Source organism: Clupea harengus, chromosome 4, assembly GCF_900700415.2.
Source record: "Clupea harengus chromosome 4, Ch_v2.0.2, whole genome shotgun sequence".
Taxonomy (NCBI): domain Eukaryota; kingdom Metazoa; phylum Chordata; class Actinopteri; order Clupeiformes; family Clupeidae; genus Clupea; species Clupea harengus.
The window spans coordinates 31,388,847-31,413,012 of record NC_045155.1 but is presented as its reverse complement, the minus strand read 5'-3'; the positions used below and the strand labels follow the sequence as shown (position 1 = coordinate 31,413,012).

At 43.9% G+C, this 24,166-nt stretch overlaps 2 protein-coding genes across 5 annotated transcripts in view; both read left to right on the top strand.

The window, feature by feature from the left end:
* Positions 1 to 475: 475 nt before the first annotated feature.
* On the top strand, positions 476 to 10,162 carry LOC116220380 (zinc finger protein with KRAB and SCAN domains 8-like). 2 transcript variants are annotated; one of them, XM_031567055.2, is made up of 10 exons: positions 477 to 995; positions 1,424 to 1,515; positions 1,643 to 1,735; positions 2,513 to 2,692; positions 3,218 to 3,288; positions 4,581 to 4,638; positions 4,747 to 4,885; positions 6,535 to 6,617; positions 7,393 to 7,576; positions 8,080 to 10,162. In XM_031567055.2, exons 3-10 carry the CDS (start codon positions 1,643 to 1,645, stop codon positions 8,781 to 8,783), a joined length of 1,512 nt encoding a protein of 503 aa, XP_031422915.1. In that variant the 5' UTR covers positions 477 to 995; positions 1,424 to 1,515; the 3' UTR covers positions 8,784 to 10,162. The 2 variants fall into 2 exon arrangements, with proteins under 2 accessions (XP_031422916.1, XP_031422915.1); XM_031567056.2 differs by lacking the exon at positions 1,424 to 1,515 and having other exon boundaries at positions 476 to 995.
* A 4,507-nt stretch (positions 10,163 to 14,669) lies between these two features.
* The window catches only part of mfn2 (mitofusin 2), a 25,149-nt gene continuing 15,652 nt past the window's right edge, over positions 14,670 to 24,166 (top strand). The window contains exons 1-4 of one of the 3 annotated variants that reach the window (XM_012840928.3): positions 14,670 to 15,039; positions 20,657 to 20,835; positions 22,532 to 22,667; positions 22,871 to 23,033. In XM_012840928.3, the coding sequence (XP_012696382.1) occupies positions 20,661 to 20,835; positions 22,532 to 22,667; positions 22,871 to 23,033 (474 nt within the window). In that variant the 5' untranslated portion in view covers positions 14,670 to 15,039; positions 20,657 to 20,660. Of the gene's footprint in view, positions 15,040 to 15,686; positions 16,124 to 16,606; positions 16,838 to 20,656; positions 20,836 to 22,531; positions 22,668 to 22,870; positions 23,034 to 24,166 lie in introns of those variants that run through there. The other 2 variants (XM_012840927.3, XM_031567053.2) reach the window with 2 other exon arrangements.

The following is a 24,166-nucleotide window of genomic DNA, read 5'->3' as shown; positions in this document are numbered from 1 at the left end:
ACAAAAATCTGTGAGGAGATATAGACCAATCAAATTGTCAGGGCGGGCTTTATACGATGATGGACAGATGATCAACCCTAACGTAATCAACCACGTCACCAAAGAGCTTTTGGGGTGAATTCGTTTTCAACAAACATGGCTGCCGTTGGAGAGCTGAAATGTGGAAATTCGAGTCTGTTTTAGAAGACATTGACAGCACATTCATTTTGAAAGAGGAACAGAGAAACGCGATCAAGGCATTTGTCGATCGAAAAGATGTTTTTGCCGTCCTTCCTACGGGATCCGGTAAAAGTTTAATGTATCAGCTGGCCCTATGGTCTACGTTATGGTCATACTACGTTGCTCTGATTGGTTCTAGATATATCCAATTGAGCGAAGAGGCATTTTTTTTCCTGGTTCGGTTGAAACACGCCCCATAATCACAGTCCAACGGAGCGGTATCAGACTCATATTCTGACTAGAATTATGAGTATGACATCGTCAGGCTAGGTAAATTGCTTAAACCGAAGCAATACTGTTCACGCTTCAGAAAGTATTTCTGAATTATCATCCTGCACGCAAGAGGGCGCTAAGTTTGTGGCTTCGACTAAACCTTCCGAAAGTGTCCGTCTGTGAAGCAGGCTTCACAATTCCTCTAAAGAAGAACAGTAAAACATTACGCTCAGTCATTAAACTCATAGACATATATATGTCTATGATTAAACTACCAGGGACCCGTAAACTGTGTCAAATCAGACAACTGTTGTTGACTGTGACTTGCGCTAAGCTAGTTACAAAAGGAAAGCTGTGTTCAGCTGTGTATAAAGCTTTATTTTTACATCATAGGGGAAGTTGACGGGACTCGGTATATGGTGCGCGTGCAGTGTTTTTAATTAGTATTTCAAATAATTAGGCTACAAAATAATGCAAAAACTGGAAGACGACGACGCTTGGAGCGCTTGCCTTCACAACACACCGATTGCGCAAGGCTACGGAGAGGAGTTGACACGGAGAAGGTGGGTGGCATTCCGGCTCATCCTTGGGTAGATTGTTTGAAGGAGAGACACTATCTGCGTTGGTCCTCTGTGTTTTCTGGCCAAATGAAAATGATCAAACTAAGCTGAAATCAGTCAAGACTTGTATGAGGAAGCCTTTTCCTGTAGCCTTTTAGTCCAAAGAAGGGACTGTGTGAACATATTTGTTTGTTGTACAGAATGCGGGTATTTTTATGAATGTAGTTTTAGCATAATCTAGTAATTTGTGGTCGTTTATTTCAGTTTGTTTTGTTTTTAATCAAAATCGGAATGTGATGGAAAGCTGCAACGTGCTGCACAAAACAATGAACCAGATGCATTTAGTTTCCTGTCATTGTCCTGCTCTGTCACTGGAGTGTCCCATGTTAGCAAAAGTCCGATGATGCATATCCCGTGGTCCTGTTTTGCAGAGACAAGACAAAGAGGCAAGTTATGTGACCGTCCTCTGTTGAAACCAAAAACCCTGTGTGTAACCACAGCTCGGAGCCTCACTTGCAAGCTGGTAAATAAACTATTGAGACTGCTGCGGAGTGTTCGTGTCTGACTTAAGCGGAGATATCGTGAATCTCACACACAGCACTGAAGCTTATTTGTAAAGTATTTTGACGTATCGGTGTGTGTGTGTGTAGATGGATGAGTTTGGTCAGCATATGGACATGAATCACAAACAAGCCTGCATCAACCTGGAGAAGGCCACTCAATACATCACACAAGCACTGCAGGTAAGAGACACACACACACACACACACACACACACACACACACACACACACATATGGTAGAATGTATGATTCTGTTGCATGACATTATACGTATGTTCTCTGTATTTTTACCATCTGTGCGGCTCCTTAGTCTGGATCCTCATGAAATAGCTGCATTGTCACGCCAGTCATCAGTAGTTTAGTACCGCTGGCCATAAGCCCATCATCTACAGCAGACACATGCCCATGGTTTTACACCTACAACAGTCAGAAAATTACCATTACCGAGTGTTCTCTGTGTGTGTGTGTGTGTGTGTGTGTGTGTGTGTGTGTGTGTGTGTGTGTGTGTGTATGTGTGTGTATGTTAACGTGCCTTGGGTGTGTTAATGTTACCATGTTTGTCTGGGCAGCACGGTGGTTAGCACTGTTGCCTCACAGCAAGAAGGCCCTGGGTTCGAATCCCGGTCGTTCCAGGTCCTTTCTGTGTGGAGTTTGCATGTTTTCCCCGTGCCTGCGTGGGTTTACTCCGGGTACTCCGGTTTCCCCCACCATCATAAAGACATGCATCATCGTATGAATGAATGTTGGTGGTGGTCGGAGGGTGTGATTGGCAGCCACGCTTCTTCTGTCAGTCTGCCCCAGGGCAGCTGTGGCTACTGATGTAGCTTACCACCACCGGTATGACTGTGTGAATGACTACTGGACTCTGGACTCTGTAAAGCGACTTCGGGTATTTAGAGAACCGCTATATAAGATTGAATGATGATTATTTATTATTATTGTTGTGGTATTTAACAGCATGAAGTAGGTAGGAACCAGGAGCTCTATGTGTTGATTCGTCGTCTGGAGGAGAGGGGGGCAGAGACTGGGCGGAGTCTGACAGAGCAGGCGGAGTCAAACCGACAGCTGAAGCTGAAGATTGATGAACTACGGAAACACTTGGAGGAAAAAGCCAACTCACTCACACAAGCCAACCAGGTGTGTGTGTGTGTGTGTGTGTGTGTGTGTGTGTGTGTGTGTGTGTGTGTGTGTGTGTGTGTGTGTGTGTGTGTGTGTGTGTGTGTGTGTGTGTGTGTGTGACTGGTGTGACTGGTGTGACTGGTGTGAGGTACTCACATACACATCCGGCTCAGCTCACTCATACAGGACAACCAAGTGTGTGTTCGTTAGGAAAAAGACAGCTCACAACAAAGTGTGTGTGTGGTGAGGACTCTATCTCACTCTCTCTCTCTCACAAACACACACACACACACAATAACACACCCATATATACTTCATGACCTTTAGTATAACTGATTTTTTAGTTTGTGTCAGTTAGAATGTTTTAGTATAACTGATTTTCTGATTAGAATTTCAGAGTGATATTTACTCTGTAATAGTAACATGTACATGTCATATTATTTTAAGGTATAATTGTTTGTTCTGTGTGGTGTGTGCGTGTGAGGGAGGGAGGGAGAGACACAATATTTAATTGAATTAATGGGTATGTGTGTGTTTATATAGACTGTGGCTTTCCTGAAGAATGAACTGATGGACCTGCATCAACAGTTCCAGACCCAACAGAGTAAACTTGGGTATTTACACACGCAGAATCACACTCACACTCCCTCTCTGTGTGTCACACACACACACACACACACGCACGCAGAGTCACACTCACACTCTCTCTCTGTGTCACACACACACACGCACACACAGAGTCACACTCACAATCTCTCTCTGTGTCACACACACACACACACACACACACACACACACACACGATATAGGGCAATTTTATATTTGCTATAAAAGCAAAACACAAATCGTAGTTGTAAATCAGCACTAACTCAACAGTATTTTGTGGTTTGTAGTTGTAACTTCAGGGCCCGTATTCACAAAGCATTTGATTTTACCTCTAAGAGTACTCTTAGGTCTAGCAGCGATTGCATCATTGCGTTTCCACTAATACAGGATAGGTGCAAGGCAGGCTAGTTCTGTAAAACAGGCTCTGCGAGATGACAACCCTGTGTGTCATCACAAAACGTCAACGTTACATTCCTGTCAGCTAAAGTTGTAAGTAAAAATGCCTACCTAAAGCTAAACAAACGTCCAGTCAGCTCTCATTTTGGTTTCAAAGCATGCGCTTCATAGCCAGGGGTGTAGTCAAGCGGAAACGCAGTTTTTAAATGAGAAAACAGCGTTTTCACACCTTTTTATGATTGTTTATTCACTTGTCACTATGCAATTTCAAGGTCTGAGTCATAAATATACGCCATTGTTCCCCTCCCCCCCTTTCATCCCTCCCCCGTCACCCCTGTCCGTCCTCGGTGACAACGCTACCTGCACGCAAATCAATGACAGGCGCTGCAGTGTGCATGCAGACACACAGTGGGTGGTTAGGGTTGGTTGGTGAGGTGGCCTCACGATTGAGATGGTATGTTTTCAGTTATTCTGTATCTGTATTCAAAAACACTTTAGACATTCTTAGTTTCTTAGTTTCTCCGGCAAGTTAGGCACTACGTTTAGTCTTAGGATGTTTTGTGAATACAGGCCTCGATCTGCACAGCTGCAAAACACAAGACATGATTGTAATTTCATACCAGCAAAACGTATACACTGAATATGTGCCTGAACCTCTGATCTTAGCACTCAGGAGGGTAATCTGTCTTTCTTATGCAAGATCTGTGCTAAAATTGACTTTTAACTTGCTTCCAAGAGACCGTAAGCCATGGCTGTTCTGATACTACACGATGATATTTCACTCACCTTAGTGGCCATGGCCTGTATTGCCCCTCCCAATTATCATTGATTAACTTGACAATGAACTTCTAGTGTCTTCTTTGCCCCTTTAACCTTTGAACTCTGCAACCTCTGACCCCTTTAGGACGTTTCAGGAAGTGAATGAGTGGCTGCAGGGTGGGGAGAGCCAGCTCAAGGTTGAGGTACACACACAAAGACACACACACACACACACACACACACACATCTGATAGTCAGAGTCTGATAGTCTTTATTTTGTTTAAGATCCACTGATGTTGTTTGACTCTCAGAATTCGCTGGTATCATCTGATGCTCAGAGGCTGCTGGAGGATCCAGTCTCTGGGATAAAAGAAGAAGAAGAGGAGGAAGAAGAAGAAGATGCTGCTACTGCTGCTGCTGCTGATGTATATGGAGAGTACTGTCAGTCTGGTAAGGGGTGCTGAGGGAAAAGAGTTAAGCCCCTGACACACCGAGCCGACGGTCAGCCGTTGGTGAGCGTCTGCAGCCCTAGTCTCTGTGCTCTCCCACACCGCTGGCAATAGACAGACCCCCGTCGGCTGATTGAGCATTTTTAATCAGTGGCGGAGCCCGTTGGTGATAGAGGTCACTCTGATTGGCGGTTCAGCATGAGGTTTCATTTATCTCCAGCTCTCGACACCGGTTTGAAAAAGCCCTTTGAGCCCGTCACTGTAGTAGGCCTATCCATGTTTTAATAGAAAAAGGGTTCAACATCGAAGCAGCACACATATGGATGAATGAATAATAAATCTATATGACCTAATGCACCCTGTAAAAGATGTCCTCCTAAAACCTCAGGGTTTTGGAATACACCTGTAATGGCATTGCATCACCAGGCAGGTCGAATACACCTGTAATGGCATTGCATCACCAGGCAGGTCGAATACACCTGTAATGGCATTGCATCACCAGGCAGGTCGAATACACCTGTAATGGCATTGCATCACCAGGCAGGTCGAATACACCTGTAATGGCATTGCATCACCAGGCAGGTCGATATTTACCCCTGGCTTGCGACTATACTCCCTCTTAAGGCGTGATGGCTCCCTGATTGTTTTCCAGTCATTTTGGAAACTCACCGAAATCCTCCTCCTCAAACATGTCTCTCATCCACTGAGACTTGGCTAGCGGGCCAGCAGTCACATCATAATCTGGGTCTGAAATTGAATCTTCTAATTCATTGTTGTTCTCATCCTCAAAGTGACTGCAGGACTCTGCATTGATGTTGCCCCCCCCATTCAGGTCGTCAGCCAATGTCACTGTCTCAAGCGCAACTTTAGAAATGTTTTTATTTGTGGTCTAAACAGAGGCTAACAGGCTAACAAGTAAAAAACAAACATAAACACCCTTTCTTCGAATGCATTTTGCCTTCCCTATCTATATTTCAGCGAATCACGATGCATTTCATCGGTCATGGAACATGAAAATAATGACATCATCTAAAACGGGTTAGACGTTCGCATACGGCTCTAAAGGGAGAACCATGCAAATGTCACACCCGGGCTTAAGGGGTTAACACAAAATACATACTGTACATACTGTGCTCTAAGCCCCTTCAGGTGAAAGCATTTCTCAGAAGACTGAATGTAAATGTGAGTCTGTTCTCTCCCAGAAGACTGAATGTAAATGTGAGTCTGTTCTCTCCCAGAAGACTGAATGTAAATGTGAGTCTGTTCTCTCCCAGAAGACTGAATGTAAATGTGAGTCTGTTCTCTCCCAGAAGACTGAATGTAATGTGGGTTCTCCAGAATGTGTGGTCTGTTCTCTCCCAGAAGACTGAATGTAAATGTGTGTCTGTTCTCTCCCAGAAGACTGAATGTAAATGTGAATCTGTTCTCTCCCAGAAGATGATGTAATGGAGTCTGTTCTCTCCCAGAAGGACTGAATGTAAATGTGTGTCTGTTCTCTCCCAGAAGACTGAATGTAAATGTGAGTCTGTTCTCTCCCAGAAGACTGAATGTAAATGTGAGTCTGTTCTCTCCCAGAAGACTGAATGTAAATGTGAGTCTGTTCTCTCCCAGAAGACTGAATGTAAATGTGAGTCTGTTGTTTTCCTGCAGTAGAGAGAACGGACCCCAGAGAGGAACACAGAGAGGAACACACCACCTCTTCAGCTGCAGACATTAAAACTGAACTGATCCAGGTACAGTGTTTGAAGTCTATGATTTTATTATGCACAATGTAGTAACTAGATAAGATAAATAAGTAAAGAGATAAGATAATGCTAATGCTATTAAAACTGTAAAACCACATCATGAGACATGCTTATAGGGAGTGTTAGTAATCCAGTCGGCCCCTGGTGATGGCGTTCCTAACGCTTGGCAAAATGAATGGGATTCTCCACAGTGATGCTTTTAGAAAAAATACATCAAAACGTTAGTGGAATGGCTTCCATGACATTTGCTCTGAAATAAACGTTATTGATTCTGGTGATTGAAGCTCATTTTCAGGGAGAGCTGACAGGCGGCGTCAGGGCTGACATGAGGGACAGGGCATATTGTTAGCAGGGCACATGGCTTGAGAAGTAGTCTGTACGCAAGGAGCAATTTCATCATTTTGAAAGAGGTTAAAATATCGCTTAAACTTTTCACAGTTAGTTGGTTATTACTGCATGGACACTGAAAAAAAATTGTTTGCCAATAACTTCACTGATATGGCTTCGTAGTATTGTTTTGAAAATCCTGTCTGTGGGATTTTGCATGTAAACTGCTCTCCAGTAGGAACACCACCACTAGGGGCGTAGGTGTTCATCTTCCCTCCCTTCACTTCTGCTTACCAGACTATGAACCCACATTGTCAGACATCAACAAGACGTTGCATTTACGGAAATAGTAATAAGTCGTATATATATAAGTTGAAATATTTTCCATTTTCTTGTTGCCTGTGTTTTCATTTCGCCCTTGCTCAATGTGTTTTAGGAAGAAGAAGCAAAATCAAAGATGGCTCCTGTCCTCAGCTCTGAAATGGACCTGTCCCCTATACACCCCGTGTCTCTGGCCCAGTTAGGGGGCGTTTCAGTGGTGCTGGTGAACTTCTCTAGCACACAGGGACAGGAAGAGATGGATGAGGAGAACAAAGGAGATGGAGAACAGCCTGAGTCCCGTAAGAGATCTTAGCTTAGCTATTAAATAATCTCAGCTCCATGTTTGGAAAAGAAGCTAACTATCTTCTTTCAAAACATTCTTATGTAACTAGATTTGCTGGCTAATTCAGTCAATGGGAGCTATGTTACCAATTTCTTTTAGTTGTTAAAAACATTAACTTTTTCGCTAAGCATCTGCTATTGCTAATATTAACGTTTGTTACTCTGCACTAGAGCATTACACGTATCCTGTTAGCTTGCAAGCTAGCTTGTATTTTGTACCCATCAGGATCCTTTGCTTGTTTGTCATAGCAGTGCCAGTCATTTCCATATTATTCATTTTGAATGTCCCAGGACCACCGAGCTGTTTTTTCTTCTTTTCGTGTTTGTAGTTGATTGGGGAGTGATAACTACATGAGTGAATAGAGAGAGTTACTAGTACAGTTCATGTAGCAGATTTCGACAGATGAAGTGTTGTGAGAAGGTTATTGATGCTTGTGTGTGTGTCTTTTTGGTAAAACAGGCAAAGGGTCATCTTCCATATTCTCCACTCCCCCCTCTGGCTCCCCGGCAGTCAGCAGTGTCCAGCAGGATTCCACCTCCTCCATCTCACACGTGGAGATGGAGGACAATTCCAGGAGATTCCCCTGTTCTGTGTGTGGGAAAAGCTTCCACTTCGGATCCCATTTAAAGTCGCATCAGCGCATTCACACTGGAGAAAGGCCCTACTCCTGCTCCCAGTGCGGCAAGAGTTTTAGCCAGAAAGTCTGTCTGAAAGTCCACCAGGTCACTCACACAGGAGAGAGGCCATTCCCGTGCACTCAGTGTGGCAAGAGTTTCACAAGACGATCGACCCTTCAAGAACATCAGCGCATTCACACTGGGGAGAGGCCGTACTCCTGCTCCCAATGTGGCAAATGTTTCACCCACAAAATCAATTTGACAGGCCACCAGATCACTCACACAAGAGAGAGGCCACACCCTTGCCCCCAGTGTGGCAAGAGTTTCACAAGACGATCGACCCTCCAAGAGCATCAGCGCATTCACACTGGGGAGAGGCCTCATCACTGCACCACATGTGGCAAGAGCTTCACTGCCTACGGAAATCTCATAAAACACCAGAACACTCATACAGGACAGAGGCCATACTCCTGTCCCCAGTGTGGCAAGAGTTTCACAAGACGATCACATCTTCGAGACCATCAGCGCATTCACTCGGGGGAGTAGTTGAACCAACGCACTCAGGAAAATAAAAAATATATACTCTGAAGGCACAACCCTGACTGGGAATGTGAGCGGGTTAGAGACAGAACTGGCAGCCTCCCCTTATTTATGCTTCAAAAGCCAATAGTGCACTTGAGTGCCCATCCACTGACAATCAGCACCAGGATGATTTCAAAAAGATCCATGGCTGTGGCCTTGCAACATGCATGACATGCCATGTTAAAACTGTTTTGTTGAAATGCTGGATTCGGGTCACTCTGAGGTGTGTGTTCAGCCTCCTGTGTGTGTGTGTGTGTGTGTGTGTGTGTGTGTGTTTGTTTGAGTGTAAGTTTGTGTTTTTTTTTTTTCTTCTACATCTTAACAGAGTTGTTCAGTGGGGCATTACTGGCATTTGACAAACTTGACCAAAATGTCAAATACTGTTGGATTTTAATGAATTCCTTAAAATTAACTTAGAATTCACATGTCCTCTTACTAGAAAATAACAGTGAAAGAGGCCACTCGTGCACGTATGACCCCACCATACATCATTGGTTACAGCAGGCTGACAGCAGGCTGAGCTTTAGGTCATTGACACTAGACTAAAAAAGGTACATTATCAAGAGTTTTTTTTTAAAGAGTTTTGTGGGTGTGCTTACAAATATATCAGCCTATGGGGCTGGTCTAGGTTTGGGGGTGGGGTGGTGGAATAGTGTATTGTTTCATAGGGCCCCACATTTCTAGCAGGACCCCTGGCCGCAGGATAAGAAATAAACTGGGGTAAGTTAGAGAAGGGATAAGACACTTGGCAGATTTGCCACACGCCTCCCAAACTTCGCCATTTATTCATTTTAAACTATCTGTAATTTTACTTTCTATTTACTTGTGACTCATTTGAATGTGCAGAAAAGTCTGCCGTGCTGCATTTAAGGTTTTGGGGAATAGACAAATATAGCAGTGTTGTCCTTGACATTGTGCCATAATATTTACCGACCTGACCATACTGTTTATGTTCTTTGCTATCGTTTCCATATATCCTGTTGTTGAAGATGGTGCAGTAGGTTATCGAATGCATCGTATTGTATGCAGTATGGAAGCATAGTTGGGAAAGCAAAATCACAGTCTGCGTAACTGCATGTTGAAGAGTCCGTTCCTTTCTCTCATAACTTTCAGTAATTGAACAAGACACGTAAAGATGGTGTGAAAAGGTGAAGTCCCTCCCCCTTCTCACTGTGGTCCATGAGGGAGGAAGGCCTGGACTCCCCTACCTAAATGGTTTGGGTCTGGATTCCCCCACCCCTGTGTGTTTAATTGGACCAAGGTGGCCTTACTTAAGGTGCACCTCATTGTTGTATGAGGGAGAAGGACAGACTGAACATGCTGGATGGAGCTTGGACAAGGTACTAGACAAAACCTGAATGCTCAGAGGTGTACCTTGTCTAGTATAGGCTTTAGTGTGTTCAGTTTGTGTTTGTATGTTTTGGTGTTTTTAAAAAACCCTGTTTTAAATAAATCTAGCTATTTTTATGGAAGCCACTGTCTCCTGCGTTGTGTGTCCGTGCCTGCAACCCCAGTCTACCAGGCTACATCCCACATGGTGAGATGGCTGGCTTTTTACAGATGGGTTTTTTTATTTAACTTTATTGAGCTGTACCTAATATTTTGCTGCTATTTGCTTTATATACATTTTTTCCTCATAAACTGATTGTGAAATAGTTTAGGGTCTTATTGGACACAGATTGCAGGTGAATTAAAGCTATATGCTAAGTGTGTCTTAGTGAATTTGAGTGATGCCAGGCCAGTTTACCATGTGTATCTGACCCCTAAAGACCTGAGGTGCCATATGTGATCTCCGCACTATGTAAGCTACTGTGTATGTTCTTATACATCTGGCCACACTTGACCAGATTTGAGGTAGCCCTACTTCCTGTGAATGCTTCCACCTAGAGGACTTCCTAGACTTCACACTTATATGCATCACAATAACATTTAATGACTGTAAATGGGTATGATGGCAGTCCACCTCACTCACCCAATACAGGCTACAAGCTCAGTAAAAATAGTGTTGGATTTCCTCCTACTTTCTCCAGTGTCAGAGAATGTCTTGATTTTCTTGAAGAGGGTATATTTCTAGAACAATGTTATACTATCCACATGAGCTGAGATGACAAACCATAAGAAACCGAGCTGTAGACGGCAAGACGGGCAATTTTTTTCTTCATCAAAAACCACAAGAATAATTATATAATCGGGGCTGGATTCTGATATGTGCTCACCCTTTAGTGTTCAGTGTTATGTAGTAAACTGTGCTAGACGGCAGTGCAAATTTGACCTCTGACTCCTTTCCCTTCTGATAAAAATCTGCAGTCACCGACTGAGCGCATCCCAGACTCCTGGCCATTTGAATTGTGTCTGAAGGGTCTTGTCAGGAATGCTGAGATTTCATCTCCATGTCTTCACTGAAAGTCTCTTTAGTCTTCATTCCCTCTGTTATTTCACATTCTGGCAGATAACTCTTAGACAGTGATTTGTATATCCTGGAGGAAATCTCTACCGTAACCACTCTTGCAGGTCTCCTTTGCACTATCCCATCATTGTTTTGGACACTGTGTTCTGGTATGCAGTTTCACCTGGTGCATATATGACTAAAATGCGACTAGTCTAAGACTCTGTCACTGAGCAATTTAAAGACCTTGTTTTAAGGTGGTTATATCCGATTGTAATCGGAAATTAGTGTTTCATTAAAATGACAGTTGTAGATAATAAATAAGCCCATGTAAGGGCTCTGTAATGCGCCTTGAAACAATTCAATTGTTTTGGCGCTATATAAATAAAATGTAATTTAACTGAAGGGGGTGGGACAGTTGGCCTTGCTTACAGTACATATTTGGATCATCATTGGAGATCACAGACAGCATCTGCCGTGCAAACTAGTTATTGTTTCTTTGTGTATCTTGTAAGTCAGTGCTGTTTTATTACATGAAATATGTACATAAAAGAAGTCTTTATATTGTGCTGGTCAAATGGATATACAGTGCCCTCCGCAATTATTGGCACCCCTAGTGAATATGAGCAAAACAGGCTATAAAAAAATATGTCTTTGCTGTTTATCCTCTTGGTCTTTCACTCAAAATATTCACAAAAATCTTACCTTTTCATTGAAGTAAAACTATTGAAAGAAAAAAAAACTGTTGACATTAAATAAATATTTTTCCCCAAAACATGTGTGCCACAATTATTGGCACCCCTTAATTTAATGTTTTGTGCAGCCTCCCTTTGCCAGGATAACAGCTCGGAGTCTTCTCCTATAATGCGTGATGAGGTTGGTGAACACATGGCACAGGATCTGAGACCATTCCTACATGCAGTATCTCTCCAGATCCTTCAGATTCTGAGGTCAACGTTTGTAGACTCGGCTTCAGCTCATCCCACAGATTTTCTATGGGGTTTAGGTCGGGGGACTGTGATGGCCATGGCAAAACCTTTATTCTGCGGTCGGTGAACCATTTTTGTGTTGATTTTGAGGTGTGCTTCGGATCATTGACCTGCTGGAAGGTCCAACCACAGCCCATTTTAAGCTTACTGGAGGGGGCTGTTAGGTTTTCATTTAATATCTGCTGGTATTTGATGGAGTCCATGATACCATGTACCCTAACAAGATGTCCAGGGCCTTTGGAAGAAAAACAGCCCCACAACATCAAAGATCCGCCACCATACTTCACATTGGGTATGGGGGTCTTTTCTGTATGGCTATGTTTCTGTCTACGCCAAAACCACCTTTGATGTTTGTTGCCAAAAAGCTTTATTTTGGTCTCATCTGACCATATAACTCGGCCCCATTGAAAGTCTGACTTACATTTGGCAAACTGTAGGCGCTTTAGTTTGTAGTTGATTGACAGCAGAGGCTTTTTCTGGCAACCCTCCAAAACAACTTGTGGTGATGTAGGTGGCGTCTGATGGTAGTTTTGGAGACTTTCTGACCCCAAGACTCAACTCACCTCTACAATTCTCCAGCTGTGATCCTTGGAGATTCTTTTTCCAGTCGAACCATCCTCCTCACGGTGCGTGGGGTCAATGTACACATACGTCCGCTTCCAGGCTGATTCTTAACATCTCCTGTCGCTTTAAACTTCTTAATTATTTCCATGATAGTGGAAATGGGTATTTTCAACTCTTTAGAGATTTTCTTGTGTCCATTTCTTGATTTGTGCAGCTCCACAACTTTCTGTCGCACATCGTCACTGTGTTCTTGGGTCTTTCCCATAGTGATGAATGACTAATGGAATTTGGCCTGTGTCACCTCATATTTGTACGCCAGTGGAACAGGAAGTCATGGTTGACCTCTTAAGACTTCCTTATCAAACAGGTGAACTTAAAAATGTAAAAAATGACTGTAAATATACTTCAGTTAGATTTTAATTATAAGATTTGTCTAGGGGTGCCAATAATTGTGGCACACATGTTTTGGGGAAAAATATTTATTTAATGTCAACAGTTTTTTTTTCTTTCAATAATTTTACTTCAATGAAAAGGTAAGATTTTTGTGAATATTCTGAGTGAAAGACCAAGAGGATAAACAGCAAAGACATATTTTTTTATAGCCTGTTTTGCTCATATTCACTAAGGGTGCCAATAATTGCGGAGGGCACTGTAACTGATGGTGATAGTGTCAGACATTGGTTGTGGTAGGAGCGTTTGTTCGAAGTGTCTAAAAACCACATTAAATTAAAATCAGCTTAACATCAAAATTGCTAAATTCTGTTTATTGCAAAGAATTGCAAAAATAAAAAAACAGACTTTCTTCCATTTCCTTATTCAGTAAATAAAAAAAAATCTTTACATATTTGATGCACTTGTTTGGCTCATAAATGACTTTGATGCACACTAAACAAATAAACAGGGGTATGATTTCAGTATGATTTTACAACTATTATTTTAGCACCAAAAATTGCTGCAATTCTGGGAATTATAAAGAAAATGGCTGGCAAACTTAAATGATAATTTCCCAAATATTGCATGATAACTTTTGGTCATGAATTATTATTATGATTTATTATATTCTAATACCCTCTTTTTTCCTGTTCCTGTACATCTGGATTTTTTGTGTTGGGTGTTTTATACACTAATTTGACATTTTACATGAATAGAGCAGTGTAAACAAATGCCATCAAAGACTTTAAACTAACATACAAGAAATGTAGCTCAAATGTCATAGTGATAGTAGGAAACACTGTCATATTAGAAGCATGCCTTGAGAATGTATTCCGACATATTTGTTTACCTACAAGTTTATCTAAAAGTTTTGATTTTTTTTTTTTGACAAATTGTGCCAAAAACTAGCCTGACGTCATACTCATAATTCTAATCAGAATATGTCCTCAAATGTTGTGGGCGGGACTAAGTTCGGCTGGTTCCCAGGCTAGCCAAAAACAAGACAGACGACTAAATGCAGTCAAACACAAGGTGGCGCTGTGGTAGTATAATTTACTATTCTGCTCTGAAACCAACCTGACATTCATGACAGTTTTTAGCCTAGTCACCATATACTCACTGTGGCCTCCCATGTCTAATGTAGGTAATTCACTTGAGCATCTGCATCACTGATGACCCTACTGTTGAGGGCAGGGGCAGGGCCTACTAAACCAAACACATAGCACTGTGCAATGCACCATTATGCCTACTGTGTGAACAGAAACTTAAATGGTATGTGGGGAATGGTTTGTGACCGTTTATATGATGTACTGGCTTGTCCATGTCAGTGACCATGTAAAGCTTTAAGTGTTGTTTTTTCGCCCAATATATATATATATATAAATAAAAAAATCCCTTGCCTTGCGTATATTCTACTGGCGCTTGAAAATGACGTCTACAGTAACTGAGACGGTGACAGTTGGGTAATGATAAAGAAAGATGCCAGCATCATAACGTTTCTGAGCAATTGATTTCTACAACTGTATACAGTAAATTGCTTACTGTCGACAAACGTAATAGGTATATCTGGCAATCTCTATAGATACATGTTGATGTCAATCGAGTTACCTTTCGAGATCTTGCCATTGTAGGCATCGTTTACAGCATCCTTGCTGGCTAGTTATCGTTAGCTGTCAATTATTAACTAGCCAGACTGCTAACATTACTTAGCCTGCTGTCTTGATTCTTACTTTCGCTATGTTGTTCAGTATTATCTATCGCTCCAACTGAAAGATCTAAAGATACGAGTCAATATCTGACTGTCACGGTCAAGATGCAAGCGTTTGAGTGATTTCTCCACCCTTTCTTGGTAAGTAGCTAGCTGTTAATACCTTACCAATCTGTTTTAAGCAAATGTAACGTTTTGTTGAAACCTCATGAGCTTGTGTGACTCCTAATCAATATAACCAGATAGCCCCGTAAGTGGATATCTGTGTTATAACCCCAGTTTGTTTTGGGACTGTGAATATTTCTGTCATTTCTTAGAGCTGACCTTAATTAGCTGAGAGCTAACTAGCTAGCTAGCATGTTTGGTTGTTCACTATAGAAATACTGGGGAAAAACCCGGTTTCGAAAGCTATCGATAACCAAGTTCGATGTAACATTAGCTGTCTAGTCTCGAGAATCACATCACATTTAGAAACATTAACTTTAAATTATACAGTTATTACATCATGACTTACATATGGAAATGTATACTTAACATCGTACCTTAGGATATTACAATCAGACATTACAGTAACCGTGAACATGTATTGAACCTGCCTGACTACACCAATTGGGAAATATTACCGTTGCAAATAATATTGCTGTATTGTGCACACCATGATAGTCCCATCTCGGATTGCAACAGAGGCGCCCTGGCCAAGGCCGTGGAGGTTCATTCCAGGACTTTATATCTGACTCGGTATTACATAATGACTTGAGCTTGACTGTGCACATCAAATTGATTCACTTCAGCTTAAAGAGCCAGTCTCTCTGACAGACGGCTGGTCACAGACTCAACCCACAGCTTGTGTCATCTGTTTGGGAGACGAGGGGAGTTACTCCTCATTGCTAGCTTCATTAGCTGCTGCGAGTCGGACAGTGAGGGGTAGGACCGCCAAATTGGGTCACTGATAAGAACATTTAGGAGTTTCTACGTGTTGCTGGACATTACAGTTCCTTCTTTCGTTCATTCACATAACTCGCCCTTTTGACAGTGACTTAGTTTGAAAGCTTAACGCTACCTATCGGTTCACTATGGCTGTTTAAACTGATAGCCTAAGCCAGACTTCTCACAGGTTAGTAGGCAGTCTGCCCCGGGAATGTAGGTGAACGGTCACGGCAAGTGAAGTGCGTGGAGCCCCGATAAAATAACCCTTTTCCCTTTACGAGTGTCCCGGAACAACAAGGTAAGCATTTTTATCAGTTAGCCTATGGTTAAGATACCAGATGGTAATTAAATATCGCATGCTTCGTGTTTAGTAAAGTGAATTATCTTAGCTGAGGATGGCTAGCGTAGCCCGTTTCTGAACAATGTCAAGCGGAGTGGACACGAGAAGCCGGTCATTTTAGCTAGACGTTTAAATGCTTTTAACCTATCGGTGTCCTTCACGAACCTTACGAAAAACATACTTCCATATACACACATGTGCTGATTCATTCATTTCATGATTGTCACATTTTATGTTCTTCTCTTCTGAAATCTGTTAAACGTGGTCTCAGAGCTAACTTTCGTGATGAATGCCGGTTAACGCAGTAGATACGGGGCCTATTTAGGGTCAAAATCAAGAAGGGCGTTGTGGCTATTTCTTTGATATTACAGCACAGTTTGAAGTGGATTTGGTGCCCTAAACCTTGTCTTTTGAGGACCTTTATCTTGCACTCTACCCCAATAATTGCCGCCATTGTGGGTTTTTTCAGTTGTGGGGGTTGTCCAAGGGACCAGGGTTTTCAGGAGGGATGTTGGAGAGTCCCCGTCGCCTCCCCTATTGTATGGAGACAAAACCGAATAGCTGAATGCACGAGTGACCACCAAACTTCCCTGTCCTGGTGGGGATGCCTCAGAAAAGTGTTGAAGTCAGTGTCATTGATTGGTCTTAGGCACATGGAGTGACTCCAGCCCAGTAAGGAAATAGTTTTTCTCTGTTTGCACAATGAGTAGTGGAATTCTGATGAAAGGTCTTTGTTGGCTGGAACCTTATTGCCTAGCCCTACCTGAGAAGAGGATTGGCTGTCTGGTCTTCAGTGAGATGGCAGATTTGAGTGTTGCGACATATGGTAGAAAGATTGAGACCATTGAGACTAGATATCGGGCGAGGAATGAGATCTTTAACAAGCCGGTTACCATATCTCCTCTGACCATAGAGGCACAATGGGTTAGAGAGAGAGAGAGATATAGAGAGAGAGAGAGAGAGAGAGAGAGAGAGATCTTCCTCTCGATCTTTCTACACACACACACACACACACACTATATTTGTCCCTCCCTCTCTTGAGCTCTGTCAATCACCTGCTCTTTCTCTCCTCTCTCTCCTCTCTCTCTCTCTCTCTCTCTCTCTCTCTCTCACACACACACACACACACACACACACACACACACACACACACACACACACACACACACACACACACACACACACACACACACACACACACACACACACACACACACTGAAAGTGACCTCTCTCATGCAGTTGGTCTTATCTTGTCTGTAAACATTTTGGCAGGTCCTCACCTGTCATCACCCACTAAAATCACCCCTCTGTCTCCGCGATGCTCCGGTACATTGCTAAGCAACGTTTTCTCCTTCGGTGGTAGCGCTGTACTTTTGATTGGGTTATTTTTGATGCTGGTGTGGGGATGTAGACACCGGACACCAGACCTGGCGCAGTTAAGTTCTGTTCGTCAGGCTCGCAGGTGGGGGAAGGTGTGTACGTGCATGTGCATGAGAGAGAGAGAGAGCACGTGTGTGTGTGTGTGTGTGTGTGTGTGTGTGTGTGTGTGTGTGTGGAAGTGGAGGGTAGGGGGGTCTGACAGACCTTGGTCAGTGCTGTAAAGGCTTAAGCATATGCCCATCTGTACAGCACAGCCAGTTCAGTAATCTACTCTTGTTATTCCCAGCATTATTAAACACAGACAAAGACTCGCCAGGTACAATGTCTCCAATTGTTTACCATCCGCTGTAGTTGTATTGTAGTTTTTTTTTCCTGTCCCTGCTGAAATCGACCAAACGTATAAACTGTCACACTCTACTCTAAAAGATGGAGAGACTAGACATAGTAACCGCAATTGTTTCTTCTATCTGTGGAACTTTTACCTTCTAACCTAACAGTTCTTCTCCATCTTCACTAAGCTATGTCATGAGGTTAACTAAAAACAGTTCAGCTGCATAGAAATCAGCCAAACTTGTAAGATATTATTTCATCTATAGGTTTAAATGTAGGACTTACGAACTATAATGTTAGCACAAGTCCAAATCCTACCTCTACCATAGGACATAATAAAGACCATAATTTGGTGATCAATACCGATCAATGAGCAAGAATGTGACCTTTTCCTTAGCATGTTCACCTAATAGGCCCAAGCATTTGGTCTGTCTCCATATGAGGTCTCAGAAACCCACTTAGACATTATACAGCAGTATCATTTCAAAACACTTTATCTTTGTTCGTTCTCGTACAATTCATTTTGTTCACCATGCCAGTTCTGAGGCTAGGCTGTTTGATAACATGACATTACAGGGGGTATAGAAACTGAATAATCAGACAAGCAGATACTGTGGAGCCAGGCTGCATGTCCTCACATCTCTGTCGGATAGTTTAGCAGCCAGTGACACCCAGGACGGACCCTCTCTGGCTACCCGGAGGCGTGGTGCTGGCTCGTCGAGCTGAGCGAGAGAGCCTCAGGACGGACCCTCTCTGGCTAACCGGAGGCGTAGTGCTGGCTCGTCGAGCTGAGCGAGAGAGCCTCAGGCTTATTTCAGAACAAACATCATCAAGGCGTATAACAGACCAGATGCCTCAGATGTTTTTCCTCCTCCGGGAGCCGACCAGGAACCTGCAGGGTAAAAGTGTCCCACCGGGCCGACCGCCACCTTCCCACTTTAGGTGCCATAGCAACCAAGCCACAAAGTGCCAACAATGGGCCTGGATCTAGAACAGGTGCCAACAGTAGGCCTCTGGTCTGACCTGTGGCCTTTGTGTACATTCTTCAGCTGTTTTTTTGGGTGACACAGCGCTTTCTGCGGGTCACATGACACGGCATATGGTTGTTTTTCCTCCAAAAGAGCCCTGCAGGCTTTTTGATGATTTGAATAATGTAAAGGTCGAAATTGTGAACAACTAGCTATGTTTTTGGCTAATAGTATCAGAAAGGCATGATGGACATCTAGTAGAATACTATGGACATAGGTTACAGGTTTTTGCTCTGGTGATCTAACGTCTTCTGGGCTGAAAGGCTGTGTTTTGTGACTAATGTTTATCTTCATATCTTCAAATCTCCCATCTTTGGGTGTCCCCAGAAACTAGGCCAGAGCTGTGTTTATTTTGCCTTTCAAGCCATCTGTCACCGTGGGAACGATGGCTGCCGCGGTAATTGGGAAGGTGGTGGTGTGGTGTGGTGTGGTGTGATGTGTTTGTACAACAGGCTTTGTCCTCAGCTGTTGTTCAGTTCAAGATCAGTGCACTTCCACTCATTTTGAAACTGAAAGGGGCTCACCATGCTAAATGAGTATGTCTTTGTATGTACTCTACCAGGAATTTAAAACAAAGCCCCTGCACTGCATGTAGATCAACTGATCCCTCAACATCACAACAACAACATCAGTAGCCATGTTTATACACTGTGATCCAGATTAGTGTTAATATCTTTGCCCGTGTTATTGTTTGGGAGCAGCACAGACAACCACACACTAGTCCACACACTAGTCGCCATGCTTGGTGTGGGACTGCCTGTAGTCTGCCGGCACAACCGGATCACTAGGGTCCCAAGATGGTCCTAATCAGAGACGTTTGGTTTACCACAACTGCACTCCCAAGAAAGACTTTTTTTTTTTTTAAGTACCATTTATTCTGCACCGTGATGCAGATAAACAGCTATCTACTAGGGTATAATGGCTGTGTAGATTTATCACCCCCTAAACCAGCCTAATCTGCTAGTCATCAGCTGCTAGAGTAGGCAGCTGGGGGATCTGGGGCATCTGGGGTATCTGGGTGAGCGACTCTGACATGAAGAACCACATTCCTCCTCCCTAGAAAAGTTCACATTTCGGGTCACACCACTCCGTGTCCCGTTGACGGTGCAGTCTACATGAGAGGAGACCCTGAAGCAACGCTCTGACCTGGAACTCTAACCCTGAGGGTGTGACATACACCCCACCCCCCACCCCTCCTCTGACATTCCAGACATATAGCTCACACACACACTTGTGCTGTGACTCAGCCCCACAAGTGTTCATTTGGAGCCCTTTTGGGCCTCTCTGTGTCATTTCCACCTTCTGTTCTGCTCAACATGTGGGCTATTGTTTCTTCTCGGCTCTGGTTTGTTGCCTCTCCGGTAGTTTGGGCATTCTATTGTTTATTAGTTATTTCTTTTTCAGCTCTGTTCTCTCCCTTATCATTGACCACATGAACATTGTTGATCTTTATAATGCTGTTTCTATCTCTGTGTGTGTGTGTGTGTGTGTGCGCATGTGTGTGCGCATATTCTTTTGTTTATTAGTTATTTTTTACTCTCCAGAGGAGAAATCAGCCACATATTGAGATAACTGGTTTTGGCTCTCTGTGGCGATAGATGTACTGTTCCTGTGGGTATAGACACAGAACCTACAGGACGAATGCACTTTTCATTCTGTCTCTCCCTTATCATTGACCACACGAACATTGTTGATCTTTCTAATGCTGTTTCTTTGTGTGTGTGTGTGTGTGTTTCTTCTTTCTGTCCATAGTGCAATGTCTCTGGTTTTCACACGACCGAACAGCAACGCTATTGGCAAGAAGGACAAGAGATTAATGGCGGAGGTGAACGCGTCCCCACTCAAGCACTTTGTCACGGCTAAGAAGAAGATCAACGGAATCTTCGAACAGCTTGGGGCGTACATCAAAGAGAGCTCCGCCTTCTTGGAAGGTGGGTGGAGCCACAATGGACACATTTGGCCCTAATGTCATTGACTGCAGTGCAGCGAGCAAAGTCTGCCGCCATGCATGAACTAAAGCTAATTTAATAACTTGGCAAAATCATTTAGCTCATTTGATACCATGAGCAAGATCCTAAGCGCAAACATGGGTGGGTCAGTGCAGAGCCTGGTTTGTTGCCTTGCTCTTTGGTCATCAATGACATAAGGGCCCATGGTCACTGGTTTATGGTCACATGGTCACTGGTTTAGATTGTAGGGCACTCAGCTTGTGGAATTTGGTGTTTTGGTGTGGAATTTTCGCTTGTGTAGTTCTGCATTTCTCATTTCTTCTTCTCGCCTGTCAATAGTGTCCCTCTTTCACGTGTAGCGTAGTTCTCCATCTGGTGATCTGTCATTAGTATCCCTCATTCACATCATCACTTCCGTCAGGTGATCTGTCATTAGTGTCCCTCATTCACATCATCACTTCGTCAGGTGATCTGTCATTAGTGTGATTCATTCACGTGTAGCGTAGCTCTCCATCAGGTGATCTGTCTCGTGGCCCTCCGCATCATTTATTCCTCTTTCCCTCCATTCTACATTCTCTATTTCTCTTACTCCGTTGCTTTCTTCTCTTCTGGTCTTCTTCCTCTTTCCTCTTCCTCTCCTTCCTCCCCCCCTCCCGTCTCTTTAATGCGAGGCACATGCTCATCCCCTAAGTGCATGGCTTCATGTGGATTGGGTATAGTCCAGAGCTGCTGTCCGTCCGCCTGACTTATGTTAAAGTGAACTTGGCTTCAGACAGATCCAGGCAGACTGCTTGATGCTGGGTGTGCTCGGTGAAGGCGTCAGTAAGGAGTCTTGAGTTAACTAGTGCACTAACTACCTAAAAGCAAGCATGCGAAAAACCTTGCAAACACATCCAACAGCCCAGTTAGCATTGCCGAAAGCTTGCTAACATGCCAACTGGTGTCTTGTGGGGATACAGCTGGCAAAGCTGTGAAGGCTTTCTTACATTTTCTTTGGCACTACATAGTGTGTATTCTGCATGGCTAGTGGGAATGACGAGTGTGTTTATCTGGCGTACACACATACTTTAACGCCATCGAGAGGAATTTGAAGATGATGCCAAAACGAGTTGCCAATAAGTACATACCTCAAAAAGTGGCCAGTCGTTGCATAGTGTTGGTGTCGGTCTCCCTGGGCCTTCATGTGTAGGCCTTCAGCAGGCTGTTGCAGGTCTGAAATGACCATCATGTGAGACTGCTAGCACGTGAGACTTTAGCTTTAGCAGTAGGTGAGCAGCTGCTGTGCCTGTGAGCATGAAGTGAGCACGTGGAGCAGCCACACTGACCTTGAGTCCAGCGGCCGCCCCTGAAGTGCGTTAGGTTTAGAAAGTCTGTTTAGAAAGTCTGTGTTAGTCTTATAGGTGTATAGAGTCAAGAAGCGAAGTTTTTGGAGAGTGTTGGCCCTTCCCTCTTCCCCTCAAAACACACAGGCATAGGGAAAGGAAAGAGAAAAGTAGGCACAAACAAACATTACTTGTATTTATGTAACATTGTGCCCTTGCAAACATGGTCATTTATTTGTGTGTGTGTGTGTGTGTGTGTGTGTGTGTGTGTGTGTGTGTGTGTGTGTGTGTGTGTGTGTGTGTGTGTGTGTGTGTGTGTGTGTGTGTGTGTGTGTGTGTGTGTGTGTTTGAAACAGAGACGTATAAAAATGGGGAGCTGGACCCGGTCACCACTGAGGAGCAGGTGGCAGAGGTGCGGGGTTACCTGTCTAAGGTGGCGGGCATCGGGGAGGTGCTGGCCCGCAGACACATGAAGGTCACCTTCTTCGGCAGGTAGGCACACCACCTCACCTGTGCTTCCCAGAGAGACTGTCTGATGGGGGAGGAAGCCCTGCTCACTGGCTGACAGTGACTGGCAGTGGTTAAGAGATGAAGGCTAACTGGCTAAGCTGGCAATAAAGCTGAACAGCTGGCTGTCATTGTAACCTTACACTTGTGTGTGTGTGTGTGTGTGTGTGTGTGTGTGTGTGTTTCAGGACGAGTAATGGTAAGAGTTCAGTGATAAACGCCATGCTGTGGGATAAGGTGCTCCCCTCTGGTATCGGTCACACCACCAACTGCTTCCTGCGGGTGGAGGGCACAGACGGCAACGAGTCCTTCCTGCTCACAGAGGGCTCAGAGGAGAAGAAGAGCATCAAGGTGAGGAGAGAACGCACACACACACACACACATACAAAACACACACACATAAAAACACACAGATAATCATGCAACAAGACCCTATCTCCTCCCATCTTTGAAAACAGCATAACACAACTCTCACTCCTCTCAATATCTGACCGGCCTCGTTTAGGTCAGGTGTAGTGTAGTTTCAAACATGACGTGGTGAACATCTTCCCCCAAGGTTAACCGGTCTCGTTTAGGTCAGGTGTAGTGTAGTTTCAAACATGACGTGGTGAACATCTACCCCGAGGTTAACCGGTCTCGTTTAGGTTAGGTGTAGTAGAGTTTCCGCTATAACTGGGGGGAACTGGCAGCCAGTGCGGTGTCTGCGTCTCAGATTAACTTGACCCAGTTAAGAGTATTAGCATGGCATGCCAGCCAGTGTCCGTGGCGATTGGTAGAGGAAACCCCAAGGTCATGGCTGTCGCCTGGGTAAGATTGCCCAACACGTGCCTGCTAAGTGGAGTTGTGTAATTGTGTAGGCAGAGTTGATGGTTGGCATGTTGCGCCAAATCAGAGCCTAGTCTATGGCAACCTAATCCCAAAACGGGTTAGCCACAGGCTGCCCAGCCTAAGAGGCCCAAGTATAGTCCAAATTAATTGGATTAAGGTTGCAGGGGTGCGACCTTATCCCCCCTTATCAGTTTTGGGGCGGCAGTGGAGAGTAGCTATCTACCCTTTAAAATGTTATTGTAGTCTCTGGATGCAAGCCTTCTGGTCAGACCTCTAGACCTTTACAATCTGATCTGCTGTTGGCCTCTTGAAAGACTCTGAAGAATGTGAGAACACCGTGACTAAGGGAAATCAAAACACGTAGCATGCACGCAGTTTCTATGTGAAGTGTAAGTAAAACTCTCGGCTCTATTGGTCAGCTGCAGCAGGTTGACACACACACACACACACACACACACACACACACACACACACACACACACATACACACACACACACACAATCAGTTCTGACCTCCAGTGTTGATTACACTTGATTACACTGAAGGGTAGAAAGTGAGAAGCCCTTTAGATGGGGGTTAGTGAGGATCAGGTTTCACAGACACACTCTTTCATCTGTGATGCACGTATTCACCCTGCCCCCGTCTAGACACACCA